Below are 20,995 nucleotides of genomic sequence, written 5' to 3'. Positions count from 1 at the left end.
CTAGTTGTTCCTTTTATCTGACATGGTTTCCCCTAGGTATTGGCATAACTAAATCCACATCTCCTTTAAAACTTCCCTCAAATGTGCCTTCCTAATGAGACTTATCCTGACCACTCTATTTAAAATTGCAACCTGCCTGGTATGCACTGAATTGTAGCCCCCCTCCAAACTTTCTAATCCCCAGTGTAACTGTATTTGGAGATGGGGCCCCTAAGGATAACAGATAGGCAATTGGATATATGAGGATGGAGTTTAAGAGAGATGTTTAGAATAAAGATATAAATTGGAAATTTATTGGCATACAAATTTCTTTTAAAACCATAAGACTGCATATCATCTCCAAGGATATGAACACAAAATAAAGAAGAAAAGTGTATAAAAATTGAGCCTGGAAAATCTCAGTACTAAAAAAATTGTGAAGAAGAGGAAAATCAAAGGATACAGAGGAAAACTAGCCATTTAGTTAAAAAAGAAAGCCAAGACAATGTAATATCCTGGAAGGCAAAATAAAATTCATCATGGAAGAGGAAATAATCAACTGTGCCAAATGCTAATGACATATAAAGAATGATGAGGATTGAGAATTAATCTTCAATCTTAGAAATATAGAGGTCATTGGTTACCTTGACAAAAATAGTTTTTGTAAAATAATAACTAAGGTCTCACCAGAATGGGTTTGAGACAGAATAGGTCATTCACCACAATGAAATGGAATTTATTCCAGGGATGCAAGGTGGTTTGATATTTGCAAATCAAGGGGAAAAGATGGCAGAGAAGTAGTGGACACCTTTTTCAGCTGGCCCCCTGAGTCGAGCCGGATAGGTACCAGACCATCCTGAAAACCCACAGAATCAGCCTGAGATGCAGGAAGATACATCTGGATCTCTACAAACGAACATCTCCAGCACTGAGTATTGAGGTACAAAGCGGGGAGCCAGGAATCCACTCTCAGATACTGGAAGATAAACAGAAGGGGGAGGGAGCTACCACGCTCCAGTACCGGGAAGCAGTAGCCACCTGCACTGGGGAGCCGGCCGGTCTCGCGGACCTGCACCCATGAGAAAGCAGACTGAGACAGTGAGCCTGGGAATGCGCATGACAAGACTGAAAACCAAAGCTCCAGAGTGCTCACTGGAACTGGACTAAAACCAGGAGGTGGGGAGCACGCATGTCAAAATTGAAAACTGGACCTCCTGGAGCACACACTCGAACTAGACTGAAACCAGGAGCTCAGGAGAACTCACTCATATAGACTGAAAACCAGTGTTCCGGGGCACACGCAAACCACACTGAAACAGGGAGCTCGAGAGCGCGCGTGGGAACCGGGGACAGCTGACGGTGTTAGAAGCACAAAGGACAGAGATGTGCTGGCCCTGGAAGTGAGGGCTGGGACACAGGCTGAGGGGCGCACAAACCAGGACACTGCAGGGTTTCTGGCAGCACTGACAGAAATAGAATTAAAGTGGCCAAGAGAGCTCAGTGGAGAGCGGACTAAGATCTCTCTGTTCTGAGACAGAGGCTAGGATACAGCCACTGCTGCTCTGACTCTAAGAAGACTCACAGAAAACCACCCGGAAAGCCGCCTGAGAAAAAAGCCACAAAATACCAGCTCTCAATGTGCCCATCCCCAACCCCCTCGCAGGGGACAAGGCGACTCTACCCAAACAGGGTTGCCTGAATATCAACGTGGCAGGCCCCTCCCCCAGAAGGCAGGCTAAAAAATCAAGAAGCCCACATCCCTAAGGTCCCTATAAAACAAGTGCACACTGCTTGGGTCCTGGTCAATAATTTGGGCTCTGTACATCCCCGCAACCTCTCCTCATCAGAATCATGAGGAGGAGAAATCCCCCCCAGCAAAGAAAAGATAATGAGTCTGTGGCCTCTGCCACAGAACTAATGGATATGGATAGAACCAAATTGTCAGAAATGGAGTTCACAGTAACAATGGTCAAGAATATGTATAGACTTGAAAAAAATATTAACAGAAATATTAACAAAAATATAAAATCTCTAAGAGAAGAAATGAGAGCGAAGCTGGCAGAAATTAAAAATGCTATGAATCAAATGCAGTCAAAACTAGATGCTCTGACGGCCAGGGTAAATGAAGCAGAAAACGAATTAGTGAATTGGAGGATGGGATGGTAGAAGAGAAAGTTAAAACAGAAACTTGGCTCAAAAAATTCCAATCTCAAGAATGTAGATTACGGGAGATTACTGACTCAATGAAACGTTCCAATGTCAGAATCATCGGCATCCCCGAGGGGTTAGAGAAAGAGAGGTCTGGAAGATCTAGATATTTGAACAAATTGTCACTGAGAACATCCCTAATCTGGCAAAGGAAACAAGCATTCATGTCCAAGAGGCAGAGAGGACCCCTTTCAAGGTCAACCATGGCAAACCTACATAATGTCACGTCATAGTGCAATTCACAATATGAGATCCAAGGACACAGTACTGAAAGTGGCCAGGGCAAAGAGATTAATCACATACAGAAATAAATATATCAGAATAACGTCAGACCCATCTACACAGACCTGGCAAGAGAGGAAAGGTTGGCAGGGTATTTTCAAAGCTCTATCTGAGAGGGACATACAGCCAAGGATCCTTTATCCAGCAAGGCTGTCATTCAGAATTGATGGAGAGATAAGGACCTTCCAGGATCACCAGACACCGACAAAATATGTAACCACCAAACCAGCCCTACAGGAGATATTAAGGGGGGTTCTATAAGTAAAAAGTCCCCAAGAGTGATAAAGAAGAGAAATTTACAATCTATAGAAACAAAGACTTCACAGGTAACAGGACATCATTAAAATCATATCTCTCAATAATCAGTCTCAATGTGAATGGCCTAAATGTGCCCATAAAAACCACAGGGTTGCAGATTGCATAAAAAGATATGACCCATCCATCTGCTGTCTACAAGAGAATCATCTTGAACCTAAACATACATCCAGACTGAAAGTGAAAGGATAGAAAACCATTTTCCATGCCAAAGGACTTCAAATGAAAGCTGGGGTAGCTATTCTCATATCAGACAGATTAGATTTTAAACTAAAGACCGTAGTTAGAGATATAGAAGGACACTATATTATTCTTAAAGGATGTATCCAACAAGTAGATAGGACAATTATAAATATCCATGCCCCCCCAGAGGGCAGCTAGATACACAAGCCAACTATTAACCAGAATAAAGAGACATATAAATAAAAATACGATAATAGTAGGGGACTTCAACACTCCACTATCAGCAATAGAGAGATCACCCAAGCAGAAAATCAACAAAGAAACAAGAGCTTTGAATGACATATTGGGCCAGTTGGACCTTGTAGATATATACAGAACACTACACCCCAGAACAACAGAATACTCATTCTTTTCGAATGCACATGGAAAGTTTTCCAGAATAGACCATATACTGGGTCACAAAACAGGTCTCAAAAGATACCAAAAGACTGAGATTATTCCCTGAATATTCTCAGACCACAGTGTGTTGAAATTGGAACTCAGTCACAAGGAAAAATTTGGAAGAAACTCAAACACTTGGAAACTAAGAACCATTCTGCTCAAGAATGATTGGGTAAACCAGGAAATTAAAAATCAATTTAAATAATTTATGGAGACCAACGGGAATGAAAACACAATGGTCCAAAACCTATGGGACACTGCAAAGGCAGTCCTAAGGGGAAAATATATAGCCATCCAAGCCTCACTCGAAAGAATAGAAAAATCTAAAATGCAGTTTTTATATTCTCACCTCAAGACACTGCAGCTGGAACAGAAGAACAGGCCTAACCCACACACGATAAAGCAGTTGATCACGATTAGAGCAGAGATCAATGAATTAGAAACCAGGAGCACAGTAGGGCAGACAACAGAACTAGAAGCTGGTTCTTTGAAAGAATAAATAAGATCTATAAGCCCCTGGCCAGACTTATTCAAAAGAATAGAGAAAGGACCCAAATTAATAAAATTATGAATGAAAGGGGAGAGGTCACAACCAACACCAATGAAATAGGAAGGATCATTAGAAATTTTTTTCAACAGCTTTACACCAATAAATTAAACAACCTGGAAGAAAAGAATGCCTTCCTGGAAATATATAAACTACCCAGACTGAAGCAGGAAGAAATTGATTATTTAAACATACCGATTAATTATGAAGAGATTGAAGCAGTGATCAAAAACCTCCCCAAAAACAAGAGTCCAGGGCCTGTTGGATTCCCTGGGGAATTCTACCAAATAGTCAAAGAAGAAATAATACCTATTCTCCTGAAGCTGTTTCAAAAAATAGAAACAGAAGGAAAACTACCAAACTCATTCTATGAGGCCAGTATTACCTTGATCCCCAAACCAGGAAAGAACCCATCAAAAAGGAGAATTACAGACCGATATCCCTGATGAATATGGACGCCAACATTCTCAACAAGATCCTAGCTAATAGGATCCAGCAGTACATGACCAAGTGGGATTCATCCCTGGGATGCAAGGGTGGTTCGACATTCACGAATCGATCAGTGTGATAGATCATATCAACAAGAAAAGAGACAAGAACCAATTGATCCTCTCAATTAATGCAGAAAAAGCATTTGACAAAATACAGCATCCTTTCCTGATTCAAACCCTTCAGAGTGTAGGGATAGAGGGTACATTCCTCAATTTCATAAAAACCATCTATGAAAAGCCTACAGCAAATATCATTCTCAACGGGGAAAAGCTGAAAGTCGTTCCCTTAAGATCAGAATCATGACAAGGATGCCCACTCTTGCCATTATTATTCAACATAGTACTAGAAGTCCTTGCAACAGCACTCAGACAACAAAAAGGGAAAAAAGGTATCCAAATCGGCAAAGAAGAAGTCAAACTATCTCCTCACAGAGGACATGATACTGTATATGGAAAACCCAAAAGACTCCACCCCCCAACTACTAGAAGTTATAGAGCAATTCAGTAATGTGGCGGGATACAAAATCAATGCTCAGATATCAGTTGCATTTCTGTACATGAACAATGAGACTGAAGAAAGAGAAATTAGGGAATCCATTACATTTACAATAGCACCAAAAATCATACATTATCTCGGAATTAACTTAACCAGAGACATAAAGGATCTATATTCTAAAACTACAAATCACTCTTAAAGACATTGAGGAAGACACTAAAAGATGGAAAAATATTCCCTGCTCATGGATCGGAAGAATAAACATAGTTAAAATGTCTATGCTACCCAGAACAATCTATACTCAATGCGATCCTGATCAAAATACCAATGACATTTTTCAGAGAACTGGAACAAACAGCCCTTAAATTTGTGTGGAACCAGAAAAGGCCACAAATCGCCAATGAATTGTTGAAAAGGAAATACATAGCTGGGGGCATCACGTTGCCATATTTCAAGCTATACTACAAAGCTGTGATCACAAACACAGCATGGTACCAGCACAAAAACAGACACATAGACCAATGGAACAGAATAGAGAACCCAGAAATGGACCCTCGGCTTTTTGGGCAAGTAATCTTTGACAAAGCAGGAAAAAACATCCAGTGGAAAAAAGACAGTCTCTTCAATAAATGGTGCTGGGAAAATTGGACAGCTACATGCAAAAGATTGGAACTTGACCACTCTCTCACACCATACACAAAGATAAACTCCAAGTGGATGAAAGACCTCGATGTGAGATAGGAATCCATCAAAATCCTAGAGGAGAACATAGGCAGCAACTTCTTTGACACTGGCCACAGCAACTTTTTTCATGACACATCTCCAAAGGCAAGAGAAACAAAAGATAAAATGAAAATTTGGGACTTCATCAGTTAAAAAGCTTCTGCACAGCCAAGGAAACAGTCAAAAAAACTAAGGGCAGCCCATGAAATGGGAGAAGATATTTGCAAATGACACTACAGATAAAACACTGGTATCCAAGATCTACAAAGTACTTCTCAAACTCAGTACATGAGAAACAAATAATCAAATCAAAAAATTGGCAGAAGATATGAACAGACACTTTTCCAATGAAGACATAGAAATGGCTAACACCCATGAACAAATGTTCAAAATCATTAGCCATCAGGGAAATTCAAATCCAAACCACACTGAGATACCACCTTATGCCAGTTAGAATGGCAAAAATGGACAAGGGAGGAAACAACAAATTTTGGAGAGGATGTGGAGAAAGGGGATTCTTCTTACACTGTTGGTGGGAATGCAAGTTGTTATAGCCACTTTGGAAGACAGTGTGGAGGTCCCTTAAGAAGTTAAAAATTGAGCTACCCTATGATCCAGCAATTGTACTACTGGTTATTTACCCCAATGATACAGACGTAGTGAAGAGAAGGGCCACATGCACCTGTGTTCATAGCAGCATTGTCCACAATAGCTAAATCGTGGAAGGAGCCGAGATGCCCTTCAACAGATGACTGGATTAAGAAGTTGTGGTCCATATATACAATGGAATATTACTCAGCTATCAGAAAGAACAAGTTCTCAACATTTGCTGCAACATGGACGGCACTGGAGGAGATAATGCTAAGTGAAATAAGTCAAGCAGAGAAAGACAATTATCATACGGTTTCACTCATGTATGGAACATAAGATGTAGGAAGATCGGTAGGAGAAGAAAGGGAAGAAGGAAGGGGGGTAAACATAAGGGGGAATGAACCATGAGAGACTATGGACTCTGGGAAACAAACGGAGTGCTTCAAAGGGGTGGGGGGTGGGGGATTGGGATAGGCCAGTGATGGGAATTAAGGAGCGCACATATTGCATGCTGCACTGGGTGTTATACACAAGTAATGAATAATGAAACATTACATCAAAAACTGGGGATGTACTGTATGGTGAGTAACATAACATAATAAAAAATTATTATAAAAATGTACACTAAACGATATTTGCAAATCAAGCAATGTGACATATCACATTAAGAGGAAAGATAAAAATCCTCTGATCATCTCAATAGATGCAGAAAAAGATTTTGACAAAGTACAACATCCATTCATGATAAAAACACAACAAAGTAGGTATAGAAAGAACACATTTCAACATAATAAAGCCATGTATGAAAAACCCACAGCTAACATCATACCTAACGTTGAAAACTGGGAGACTTTCCTCTAATATCAGGAACCAAGACAAGGACATCCACTTTCACCACTTTTATTTGTCATAGTACTAAATTCCTGCCCACAGCAATCAGACAAGAAAAATTAGTAAAAGCCAACCAAATTGGTAAGAAAGAAATAAAACTCACTATTTGCAGATGACATGATACTATATAGAGAAAATGCTAAAGACGAAAAAAAAAAATCCTAGAACCATAAATTAATTCAGTGAAGTCACAGGACACAAAATTAATATACAGAAATCTGTTGCATTTCTGTATTATAGTAATGAAGAAGGAGAAATTAGGAAAACAATTCCATTTATAGTTGCACCAAAAATAACAAAATACCTAGGAATAAAGTTATCCAAGGAGGTGAAGGACCTATACTTTGAAAACTATAAAACATGATGAAAGAAATTAAAGATGACACAAACAAATAAAAAGGTATTCCACACTCTTGGGTTGGAAGAACAGATATTGTTAAAATGTCTGTAGTATCCAAAGCAATCTACAGACTTCAGGTAATCCTTATCAAAATACCAGTAGCATTTTTCACAGAAATAGATCAAATAATACTAAAATTTGTATGGAACAAGAAAAGACCCTGAATTGCCAAACCAATCTTGAGAAAAAAGAACAAAGCTAGAGATATCACATTCCCAGATTTCAAGATATATTACAAAGCTGTAGTAATCCAAACAGTATGGTACTGGCATAGAAATAAACACATAGATCAATCAAACAAAATAGATACCCCAAAAATAAACCCACACATATAAAGTCAATTAATCTAGAACAAAGGAGGCAAGAAGGTACAAAGGCAAAAAGACAGTCTCTTCAATAAGTGGTGCTGGGAAAACTGGACAGCTATCTGCAAAGGAATAAAACTGTACTACTTTCTTACACCATACACAAAAATAAACTCAAAATAGATGAAAGACCTAAATGTGAGACCTGAAACCATAAAAACCTTAAAAGAAAACATAAGCAGTCATTTCTTTGACATCAGCCACAGCAACATTTTTCTAGATATGTCTCTGAAGGCAAGAGAAACAATAGCAAAATTAGACTATTGGGATTGCACCAAAATAAAAAGCTTTTGCACAGTGAAGGAAACATTTACAAAACAAAAAGACAATCTACTAATGGGAGAAGATATTTGTAAATGATATATCTGGGAAGGAGTCAATATTCAAAATATATAAAGAACAACTCAACACCAAAAAAAAATAATAATAATCTGATTTTAAAATGGGCAAAGGACTTGAATAGACATTTTTCCAAAAAAACATACAGATGGCCAAAAGACACATGAAAAGATGCTCAATATCACTAATCATCAGGGAAATACAAATCAAAACCACAATGAGATACACACCTGTCAAAATGGCTAGTATCAAGAAGACAAGAAATAACAAGTGTTGGCAATGATGTAGAGAAAAATGAAGCTTCACACACTGTTGGTAGGAATGCAAATTGGCGCAGCCACTGTGAAAAACAGTATGCAGATTCCTCAAAAAATTAAAAATAGAATTACCATATGAGTGAGTAATTCCACTACTAGGTACCTACCCAAAGGAAAACAAAACACTAATTTGAAAAGATGTATATACCCCTGTACTTATTGCAGCATTATTTATAATAGTCTAGGTAGGGAAGCAGCCAAAGTATCCATTAATAGATGAGTGGATAAAGAAGATATGCTACATATATACAATGGAAGAAAAAGCCATAAGAAAGAATGAGATATTGCTATTTGCAATAAAAAGTGGAGAGTGTAACGCTAAGTGAAGTAAGTTAGTCAGAGAAAGACAAACACCATATGATTTCACTTATATGTGGAATTTAAGGAAAAAAACATTAAAAAAAGGAGACAAAGAAACAGACTCTTAAATACTGAGAACAAACTGGTGGTTGCCAGAGGGGGGAAGGATAAAAAGATAAAGGAAATCAAGAGTACACTTATCTTGACAAGCACCGAGTAATGCATAAAATTTTTGAATCATTATATTGTATTCCTGAAACTAATATATCACTGTATATTAATTCAATTTTAAAAAAAAGAAAAAAGGAGAGAATGAAAGAAAATACAGACAAGTCTTTTAATAAGTTCTGTTGCAAAATGAAGTGAAGAAATCATATTTTGATGTCAGCAATATTATTATTTGCTTATGGATTGAAGTGAGACAGGGGGAAAAGAAAGGAATCCATGATGACCCCAAGATCTTGGCTACAACATCCATAAGAATGCAATTATCATTCACCCAATAAGGAATAGTTTAGAAATAGGGGGTGGAATTTAAAGTTGAGAACCCTATCCAAATATAAATGTCTAATAGGCCATTGGACAAATGAGTTTGGAGTCCAGGGAAGAGGTCCATGGCTGAAAATATTGGTGTCATGACATACAGAGGGTATTTTAAACCATGAGACTAGATAAGATCACCAAAAAGTTAATAGAACTGGTTGCATCTGAAAGATGAAAAGAAAGCAGCAATGAAGACTGATAAGGCATAGTCAGATCCGAGAAAATAAGGTTAAGTTTTAAAACATATTTCAAAGAAAAGAGAACAACTATGTTAAAGAATGATGTGGGGAACCGAGACCTAACCATAGGGTTTTATTAATAAAGAACCTTGTTAATCCTGACAGGAGCAGTTATGGTAGAATACTGGAGGTAAGAGCCTAAAAGGTGGAATCTCTTCTTCCCACCTTTATGTTTGGAGTGAATTCAAGAGAAAATGGAAGGAAAATAAGTAGAAACAGCAAATAATAATACAAACAACACTCAAGAAATTTCACATAGAAACTAGATGAAGGCCAGGAGGAGAGGAAATTTTTAGAGAGTTTTGTTTGTTCTGTTTTTTTTTTTTTTTTTTTAAGGGGGGAAATATCTGCATGCTTATATGCTAATGGAAAAAATCCATTAGAGACATGGGAGGGGGTACACACAACCCAGATGGACTGGTTACCCTTCTCTGCAGTATCTTAAGAGAGCCACCCCCCTTAAGAGGCATAAAGTTTCCTCATAGGGGATTCAGGTTTCTATCAAAGTAAACATTGGAAGAATGTTCAGGAAGGAAAATAGTATACAGGGGATTTTGCTAATAATGGATTATGAATTCCAGAGGTCACAGTAAAAGATTTCACAGAGTAAGGAAGGATGGGAACTAGGGCAGAAAAGGAAATGTGCAGAGTCCTGTGGAGATTGGAATAAAAGGGATGAGGGATGACTTAGATGTCTGGTGTTGTTTGAGGTGACTGACAGATGGAAATTAAACAGTGAAGTATGTCTTTGGTGGACCAAAACTAGTATTGATACAGTGTGAGTTAGGGGCTAAGGAGGGCTAAGTGTATGGGGAACTCTTCTTCCTACCTTTATGTTTGGCAGGCAAAACTCAGCACTTCACCAAGATATGGACTGGACAGTGGCATTTCCCCCCCTATCTCTTAGACTCCAAGGAGATTGCACAGTTGCCAATATAGCAGAAGAGACAGACTTTCCTCCAGGTCTTCATTTCACTGCTTCAAAAAAAAAAAAAATCAGCTTTTTGGTGCAATGAGATTTGTCAGGCAGCCCATACTGCCTATACCCTGATCATTTACCTTCCATGGAGCTGATTATTTGGTAACATTCTCTTGACACATTTCAAAAGAGATTTTTATGTAAAATCCAAATGCATTTAATTCCATTTTGTCATAGTAAAACTGCACTGAGTCATCAAATCAAGAGCCTCCCCAACCCTACCATGCTTAAATAAAAATCCAGGACTGACATAAATCTAGAAGATCTTTGCACATCATAAGGGAGGTTCTCTTATCACCCCTTTAACAAATGTTCTTCCAGAAATATTTCCTAGACAGCAGAGATGAATGAACAAGAAAATCAGTCCCAGTTAGAGCATGTAGACTATGTAAAAATATTTTACTCAGTGTTAATTGTATCGACAATTGTATGCCTTAATAAAATAAAAATATTGTACAAAAGTTACTCCAAGAAGATGCAGAGCTTCTGCTTAGAACCCACAAACTGGAATTTTTAAATTAAAGAGGTGTATTCTTAATCTGCTGCTTTGAACTGCCAAGTGGCCAAGCAGGTTTGCCAGAACTGCAAGAGACAAACTGCTCAAGAAATTTCCCTAGAAATTTAAGAACTATTTGTTTAAATTGTAACACTTAGTTGCCCTCTTATTTGAGGCTGAGGGGTTGCCAAAATGATTTTTAGTGTACATAATGGCAAGTTTTGTTATAGCAATTTATGTATAAGGATGAGATGAAAGAATTCTAATTAACCACAACAATCTTTGACATATGCAAGTGCTTACTTCCTGCAGATTGATTTTCATTTTACTAATGAGACCAGAGGTGACACCATGACCATGTGTCATAAGGAATTATGCATCAACCTGCTGATTCTGTTAGTACCTGTGATATCCTTGATTGCTATTTGTAACTATTTCTGAGTCCTCCTAATGCCATGAAATCTCTTTCCTCTCCATAGTCCCAGAAATCATAACAGGGGACATGGAGTCAGCCATGGCAGTGGACCTTAACCCTTGGGTGGAATATGAATTTAGAGTGGTGGCTACCAATCCAATTGGGACTGGAGATCCAAGCACTCCATCTCGAATGATCCGCACAAATGAAGCAGGTAAGAATTTTGGAGAGTCAGAATTCAATTTGGCATGCCTCTAATCACTTTGAAAGCAAGTTGAATTAACCATGATTGTTTGCTTTATTTAGTATAATTTTTGCTGATTCATTTACATAGACATCATAAAATTATTTCCTTTAAAATATTTCTTTCATTTTGTTTTCAGATCTTTTTCTCCTCGTTCCCACAAATGCATCTAGATGCTTCAATTTCCTCCCAACCCTAGTATTCATCTTCAAGTTATCAGGAAATTAAAGCAGTTAGTTTCTTTTTCTAATTATATACTCATTCAATATAGCAATTCCATAAATTTCAGAATAGATAGGACCACCCTCTTTTCTCCAGTGGTAGCAATTAGCTGTAATTGCAGCGTACTTTACTTAGAACCCTTTATGTTGCCCTTCACCATCTGACCTGGCATAAATTATACTCTGCAAAGGCAAACATCATCTTAACTTGCCTACTGCTTGATATCTATGTGTACAATAAACATCCATCTTCTTCCTGACTTGGAAAACACAGCATCCTTCCGGCCTTCTGGAATGAAGTATCTCTAAAATATTTCTAGTAGTTACATAAGGAAATTAGCAGCTTTATTTAAAAGCAAATTTTAAAATATTTTGCCCAGCATCTGGAAAAAAAATTTAGTAAAACTTTTGACTACTTTGCATAAAATTTTATTGATATTTATCTCTTATGGCCTTATAAAACTGTATATTAAAAAGTGTGCAATAGGGCATTAGCTTAGGCAAACACAAATGTCAATAATGTTGATGAAAACAATCTGAAAACAGAAAAGGGGATAGATTGCAGATAGAGGGAGGGAAAATACAAATTTTAATATTTTTACACTCAATGATAACATGAATCTCAATAACCATTAGAGTATAAGTGCACCGAGAATGAGGATTTGTGTCTAATTTTTTTGTGTTCTATCTTCAGCACCTAGAACAGTGTCTGGCACTGGTACTATGTATGTTTTTATTGAAAGATTAAAAGGGAATATTTCTTTTTTCCTTCATATTCTCCTACCTACACCAATACCCAGGTGAGAAATACATATACATAGAAGACTAATAATTAGCTGTCCATTTTGTATTATAGTTATAGAATTGGACCAAAAAAATGTGATTTGTGACTTCTTACAAATTGAACAAAGCCTATAATAATTAAAATAAACTACAAAAAAAGTCGATTCTTTCTCTAAAACACACCAAGTCCGGTCCTTTAAAAAGAGAGAGAGAGAAAAAAAACACAAGTAGTTAATTTATTGCACTAAGTGGAAATAACTATACAAAAGATGTTCAAATTATCTCTGTATAAAAATTAAGCAACCAAGAATATAAAAGATAAAGCAACCTAAATATGTTGGAAAAGATTCATTCACAGAAAATCTAACTTTTCTGCTTTTGTGACTTGCCGAGTACAAGTTGTTCTTTCCGCTACGTTCTTAATAGTGTGAATTTTAAATTGAACATTAATTGCCTGGTTAGATTTTCATGCATTCATAAATCAGCCATGCTTTCATTGTGTACAGGTGTTCACTAATTAAGAATATAACAGGTTAGTCATTCCTCATTTTATGTACTCACTGTGCAGATATTGAAATGACTGCCAATATTAGTACTTATGCTCACATATTTTCTAAAAAGACCTTCGTTATTTTGCATATTGTTGATTGTGTTTTAATAAAGGCAAAGATTACTGCCTAATTCAGAGGCTCTCTATAAATATTCATTTTGAAAATAATCTGTTTGGGATGAATAATCCTTTTAGACTTTTTATAGTATAAATCTCCTTGTACTATTAAAAAAGATTATAGCAAAAACACTTCTACTTTTCATGCTAAATTACATTCAGATGATACATTCTGAAAGACTTGTCCCTCATCTCTTCCAGCAGCTCCCTCAATCATATAGTTCCTGCCTCTCCATTTTATCATGAGTTCTATATACATGGCATACTTTAGTCCATTAAAATCCCATGGAAGAGAAAAGAAATAGCATGAAAAATGCATGAAATACTCCCCTTGAAAGTTAAATGAGGAAGGCTTGTACTGCCTACTTCATGCTTCTTGTGTTTTTGTACCACAAACGGCTAGAGCTACTAATGATGTTGAACCAAGTGTTAATTTTTGTGCCTGTTTTTATCAGGCAGCACAGATTAAAAGGGACACAAATATCCTGAGATGTCCTCTCAAAACATACCCCATACTCTGACTCTTTAAAGTACATGTCCTATATTTTAAAAGGTGATGCAGTTCTAATGGATCAAGTAATCTCTAAAATCAACAGAGCTATTTGCAAAAGAAAAGATGTCACATTCAAGATATTGAGTTAAAAGTTTTATGTTCCTTTAAAATTCCCCTATTTACTAGACTATTCTAAATCCCAAGGCAGGATTAGTAAAGCATTTTTACTTTGGAATTGTTTCTTTCCCACACACCAAAAAGAGTTAATTTTTCTTTGCAATTTCCTCTAGAGTATATTTTGAATTTTACCCAAAGGTATGTTTTGAATTTAACAGTCATCAAAATACCCCTAGCAGTCAATAAGTATAAAATAAATTGGTTCAGTCTGATCTATTATTAGATTATCAAAATATTAACATACACATATGTTTTTTACTTTAATGTACACTTCTTTTATTTATTATTTATTTATTTGTTTGTTTATTTATTTATAGTACAATTTTCTTACAAATTTTAGTTAGATGGTAGATATAGATAGATCCTAGATAGATAGATAGATAGGTAGGTAGATAGATATAGATAGATCGATCGATCGATCCTGTGTTTAATTTTGGAAATGTGTTACTATCATCAAACCAGTATATGATTTTGCGTTGGGTAATGGAAATGTTTTCTCTATCATTTAAAAAGAGGACACTCAAGGGAAAAAAATCACATCTTAGGAAATGAATTTGAAGTATAAACAACAATAGAAATGGAAAAATGTGTAAAAATGAAAACAGCAACAGCAATTCTCTCATTTAATTGAACTTTAATATTCCATAAGTTACATATTTTTTAAAGATTTTATGTATTTATGTATTTGAGAGAGAGAAAGCACGCACGTGTGTGAGCAGGGGGAAGGACAGAGGGAGAGGGAGAGAGAGAATGTCAAGCAGACTCTGCAAAGAGTGTGGAGCCCAACAGGGAACTCAGTCATGCAACCCTGAGATCATGACCTGAGTTAAAATCAAGAATCAGATGCTTAATGGACTGAACCACTCAGGTGCCCTATAAGTTACTATTTTAACACTAATTGTTGAAAGATAAATGGAAAGGAGATAAGATAGAGTTAAATGATGTAACGTATTATCTAAAAAGGTTTGGTCTTCTCTGCAATTTAAATGTCTATTATTATAAAAGTTTTTGGTATAAATCTCAATATTTGCAGTTCTTTATTTCAAATTATGATGAAATAGAGAGATTGAGAGTGAAAATAAGAGAGAAAACAAGGTTTTATCTTCTACCTGTAATTAGGAGTTTGAGTTTTGGAATAGGCAGATCTGGATTAATGTTCCCTGCTGTTTACTAGCAGCGAACATAGGTAAGATATACACCTTGCTGGAGGCTCAATTTTCTCACTTATAAAATGGAGACAGAATCACAACCTACTCCACTGGCTCATTCTATGAAATAATATAATGCATGCAAAGAGCTTAGCATAGTGCCTGGCACATTGTAAATGCTTACTCTTAGCCATTCATCATCATTATCATCATCATCATGAATTTGAATGAGTTATTTCTTTGTTCAATGGAAGTTTAAATAATAATAATCATGCATGTCACTTTTTTCATATTGAGGAGATATTTTCAGGTTAAACATCTTTTTGTTGATATAATAAGAGTCACCAGGTCTCTTGGCTTGCATCTGTCTCCTCCAAGATGCCCACCTATTGAGAAGTCTCTGCTATAGACTGTGTACCAGCAAGTCTGGCCACTCAGCCCACCTGATGGCTTAGAAGTTAAGAAAGCCTTTCAGAATGTGGTGCATAGTACAAAGCATGCCTCTCTTCTAAATCTCTGTTTCCATCTCTGTTTAGCTTTACCATGCTGTATTTGTTATCTAGCCAGGTATCAGTCTATAAGTGAATTGTGATATTGTCCCAACATGTGGTCATTTCCTTTGATTATATCATAGACAAGACAAAAGGAGCAGAAAAAAAATGTGTCAAATGAAAGAACTTGCTTTATTTTTTTTTTTTTGAGTTTTATATTAATTTATTTCCAGTTTGAAGCAGCTACCACCAAAAAGTTCTAGGAGAAAATTCCTTTTTTTTAATGATTTTTTTATTATATTATGTTAGTCACCATACAGTACATCCCCGGTTTCCGATGTAAAGTTCAATGATTCATTAGTTGCGTATAACACCCAGTGCACCATGCAATATGTGCCCTCCTTACTACCCATCACCGGTCTATCCCATTCCCCCACCCCCCTACCCTCTGAGGCCTTCAGTTTTTTTCTCATAGTCCATAGTCTCTCATGTTTCATTCCCCCTTCTGATTACCCCCCCTTTCTTTATCCCTTTCTTCCCCTACCGATCATCCTAGTTCTTATGTTCCATAGATGCTTACTTTAAAAATATGTTCCACATTCATACAGCTTTCCAGTTGCTGAACACATTGTACTCTGACCTGCCATTCTTTTTTGACTCTGAAATAGAAAATGACACACATATATTTCAGAACACACAAGGTAGAATCTTTTTTCTATGTTTAAAAGATTAGTGCTTCACCAGATAAATAGGAGTATCAAGTATATCAAGTAGACAATCAGATGAAAATCTTTCCTACCCTTAGCACTTTCTACACTATCATAGTTACGTAACCAGTTTGCTATATAGACTGAACTCTATAGAATTTAAACAGAGAATAGTTTCATTCTTCTCCCATCAATGCTCTCCATATGCTTCATCTGCTCTCTGAATTCATCCCCAGCTCGCGAGCACACTCGCTCTCGCTCTCTCTCTCTCTTTCTATATATATATATATATTCCCAAGGCACTTTTAGGTATTAGGGCAGTCTCATTTTCAAGTATTAAAAACTTCTATTTTAATTTAAATAAGAACTTTGATCTCACATCTAGCTCCATGCTTTCTCTTCCTCTATCCCAAAGGCTTGACCCAAGGGCTATAGTTTGTCTTTTCTTTCTTTCCACTTCTTCCCTCACCTTCCAGCTGCTGCTTCAGGCACTTCCCAGGCCAGATAAGAAGAAGAAAAGCTACTTAGGTGGTACAATTTGTAATACTCATATGGTTGTTGAGTGCAATATGTGACAGCATTTGTCCACACACTGCTTCTTTCTCTTGCAGGATACATTGGTTCTTTGGAGGCTATCCTATCCTATCCTCTAGTGTAATTGGATGTGATCCCAACAAGACTATTTAAACTTACCTTCCATAGTGTCTGCTTGACCCACAGGGTCACATTCCCGACCCACCAAGGATGTTCTCAAGGATGTTCTCAAGAGCTATTTTGGTCTCTGCTCTGGTAGTAAAACCATGGGACTGGGTCATATTACAAAATTCAGAAGCTCAACAGCATTCAGCCAAGGTGTAAGACATAAGCATCTGTACTATCTGCAGCAGTGTTTTCCTCCTCTTCTCACTTAGCTTGAGAGGGAAATGACACATTCATTTCTCTTCTATTGACAACTAAGGGTGGAAGGAGATGGCACAGTGCATTTATCTACTAAGATGACAACCTTCTTCCAAAGCTTTCCTTGTGTTAAAATCCTATGTATACGAGCTAGAAGGGGGTAATGGAAAAGGATCATAAAATTTGGTTTCTCTGATTCTTAGCAATTCTGTGGTTTTGTCTAGCCGACCTCACATTAGCAGTTGAGGTTACATCTGACTTATCTCGCATGCAGAAATCTCACTTAATTTTCTATTACAGTTTCTTTCACTGTACATTATCTCCCTACTTCTGAGAGGATTTTGCTTTGTTCCTATTGGTGTCTTCACAGTTCTTGTCACTGATAATTACTCAGGAAATTTCACTGAGTTCAAAAATTATGGAAGGAACACAATAAAATACTATTTATAATATAATATGGGGTTGAATTAGTTTTCTCTGGGGTTATGTGTGTTGGCCTTGTAAACAGCAATTTGAAGGCCAGACCAAACGGGACTCAGACAGAATTATTTATAGGGAACAATTAGAAAATCCACTGTTGTCAGGCACTGGTGTGTGCAGAGAAAAGACAGAAAGCTACAGGGTTTTTAAAGGTCTCTCCAGTATATGTTTCTAAGAAAATATTATATTAAAAATTAAGCATTCAAAAAAAATCCAAAAAAAAAGAAAAAGAAAAAAATTAAGCATTCTGCTGAAATAATTAAGAATATCTAAAAGAAAATATTATTAAACTAAGCAGACAGTATTTTTAAATTATGAAACTACTTTGGTCCAGGCAAGTCTTTTCTACAAAATATATTCAAGAAATTGGTCTCCATTTTCAGGGGCATTTTGCAGGCAGAGATGGCGATTTTAACAAAAGCCTCTATAAAAGAAGTCTGGCTAATTTTTAGGCATGTCCTTTTCTTATTAATAGTGACATGATGGAAGAACAGTAGAAGATTTGAGCATGAAAGATAAAAGGGCCATGAAAAGTTATCAACCCAGGAGTGAATGTGAGACACTCAAGTATGACTTTTCATATCTTCCTAGTTCCCGTAATACCATAAACCAGTGATAAATCATGAACCACGTTCCAGGTTCTATGCTAAGTACTTGCTCTTTATTATATCATTTAATTGTCACATAAACCCTCTAAAGCAAGAAGTGTTTATCCTCATTTTACAGATGAGAAAACAGAATTAGAAAGTTTTAAAAACTTGCACGAGGTTACCAGTTAAGAGGTAAACCTGGAATCCCAAACTTCCACCAAAGACAGTGATTTCAAGTTACCTGCCTTACCTCCTCCATTCTTCCTCTTGCTTTTTCCTTCTCTTTTTCCCACATGCATCAACAAATCTCATTCAAAGTTTATTTTACCTATCTTTTGCTTCTATTTCCTTGTGGACCCATATAAATAAAGCTAAGAGAATATGATTTGAGGTAAACACCATTTATTGCATATATTAACCTCCTGTACTTTTGACTGTTGCCATTTATGAGAGGATTCATAAATCAGAGAAATCTTGTATTTTCTAAAATAACCTCTTTTCAAAAATCTAGGTATATTGCCTAGATTTCCAAATGAAAACAAGCTGAGCCAAAACTGAAAATGTAATTCCCATAGTACTATCAAAACAATATTATCTAGATTTTTAAGAGGATAATCTCTTTCAAGATTACATATGCATAGACTCAATGCTGAACTTTTAGTAATGTTTATCATAGAAGATAAATCTAATGTTTATCATAGAAGACTTCACCATTTTCTCTTTCTGAAAACTAAGTAGGTGATAGCATTAGGTAATATTTATAAACTATAGTTCCAGGCACTTTAATAAATAATTTTGAAAAATAACCTTAACAAGTAAGTACTATTATCTCTGTTAGGCAACTGAAGGACAACAAGGTTAAGAAATATTTTCAGCTAACCAGGTTAGCTAGAACGGTAAGACTACGATCCAACCCAGACTTTTCTCACTCCCACAAAAACACACTTCAATTTGTGCATATCACCTTACCTATCCTATTGATAGGAGTGAAAGCATTATTTGAACTCTTTAGGAAACACCACTGGTACTTTTTGTTTTGAAACTCTTTAAACTTAACTAATTTTATAAAATGAACTTAAATGATAATCAGTTAACTGAAATATTTGTGTGTTACATACATCAATTCAGGTAGGAAAAAATGTATTTGTTCATTTTTTTTTAATTTCCCTCTTGACTTCCACCATTACTATGTAAACAACCTCCATTCCTTCTTTCTACTCTTTTGCACTTTTTTAAAGTGAGGAAAAATTATTATTCTTAAATTGCTGGATTACCATTAAACTCTTTAATTATGAAAAGAAGCTCTATCTTTTAATAAGCTGTAAACATCTACTATTTTAAATAATAGAAGTTTTTCAAGAAAAAAAGAGATTGGTAAATAATTTCATCCTGTCTTCCTTTGTTTAGTTTAATGCAAATTAAAGCATGTTGTTAGCATGATTGACTTTGTTCAAACTATTATATTTAGAGTCCTTTGAGATTCAGGCTTAAAGTCATGCACGCTTAAACTAAGGTACTATAGTTTGATTACTCTGAGTGATAATATTTCCAATGCATAAGGTGAAAAGAGACATGAGTCTACATTTCAACATGCCAGATAAGGCACTAAAATAGCAAGGCATTTGCCGCTTGTGAGAAAAGTGTTAATAACATTATCCATTTATGGACCAGCATTGCTCAGAAAGAAACTCAGAAGAATCAGAATTTAACCCATTAATCATGCATGTCAACTTGATTCTCTAAGCTAATAAGCTCATGACATTTATCAGTAGCCAACCAAAGGAAAAAAGCATCTAGCTGCTTAATTCTAAATCAAGTTTTCATTAATTATATTGAAAATATATTTGGTTTTTCAATAAATATGTATTTCTCTGAACTCAATGAAAGCGGTTATTAGATGTTTGATTATATTGATTTCATGTTTTTAACAAGAATTATTGAACTTTTAAACCACAAGTACTCTGAAAGTTTAAGTCAAATCCCTACATACCATGAATATGTTGTTTTATAAATAAAAGGATATAATTAAAATCAGTAGATTCTGAAGTGTTGACTGCAGAGATAACTTGAAAAGGAAATGAATGAGCATTGGTTCCATTGATCCTCCGCATGCAATTAGGAAATTTAAGCCAATTAGGAGTAACCGATGCAAACATTGTGATCTTAATAACAAAACACAATGCCTGATGCCTAGCTATTAAGGCCTTAATATTTCTTTTTTGTTTGTTTGCTTTTCTAGTTTTATTGAGATATTATTGGCATGTAACACTGTATTAGTTTAAGGTATACATCGTGTATGTATTGTGACATGATTCCACAGTAAGTTTATTTAACATCCATCACTTCACATAGTTATAATTTTTTCCTTGTGAGAAGAATTTTTTAAGATCTATTCTTTCAGCAACTTTCAAATTTATAATACAATATTGTTAACTATATACTACATGCTCAGAACTTAATTATCTTATAACTGGAAGTTTGTACCTTTTGACCACCTTCACCCATTTGCCCCACCCACCATCCACCACTTTTGGCAACCATTCAACTATTCTGTTTC

General features: G+C 36.1%; 1 protein-coding gene across 5 annotated transcripts in view; it reads left to right on the top strand.

The window, feature by feature from the left end:
• Nucleotides 1-20,995, top strand: part of CNTN5 (contactin 5) — a 1,325,220-nt gene that overhangs the window by 1,225,705 nt on the left and 78,520 nt on the right. For all 5 annotated transcript variants that reach the window (XM_045790825.2, XM_087868224.1, XM_045790823.2 and 2 more), the window contains one exon: nt 11,605-11,754. In XM_045790825.2, coding sequence (XP_045646781.1) covers nt 11,605-11,754 — 150 coding nt within the window. The remainder of the gene's footprint in view (nt 1-11,604; nt 11,755-20,995) is intronic.

This window comes from Ursus americanus, chromosome 16, assembly GCF_024610735.1.
Source record: "Ursus americanus isolate L20-20 chromosome 16, mUrsAme1.1.p, whole genome shotgun sequence".
NCBI lineage: Eukaryota > Metazoa > Chordata > Mammalia > Carnivora > Ursidae > Ursus > Ursus americanus.
The sequence above is the reverse complement of the archived record's forward strand: the minus strand, read 5'-3'. Positions and strand labels throughout refer to the sequence as shown.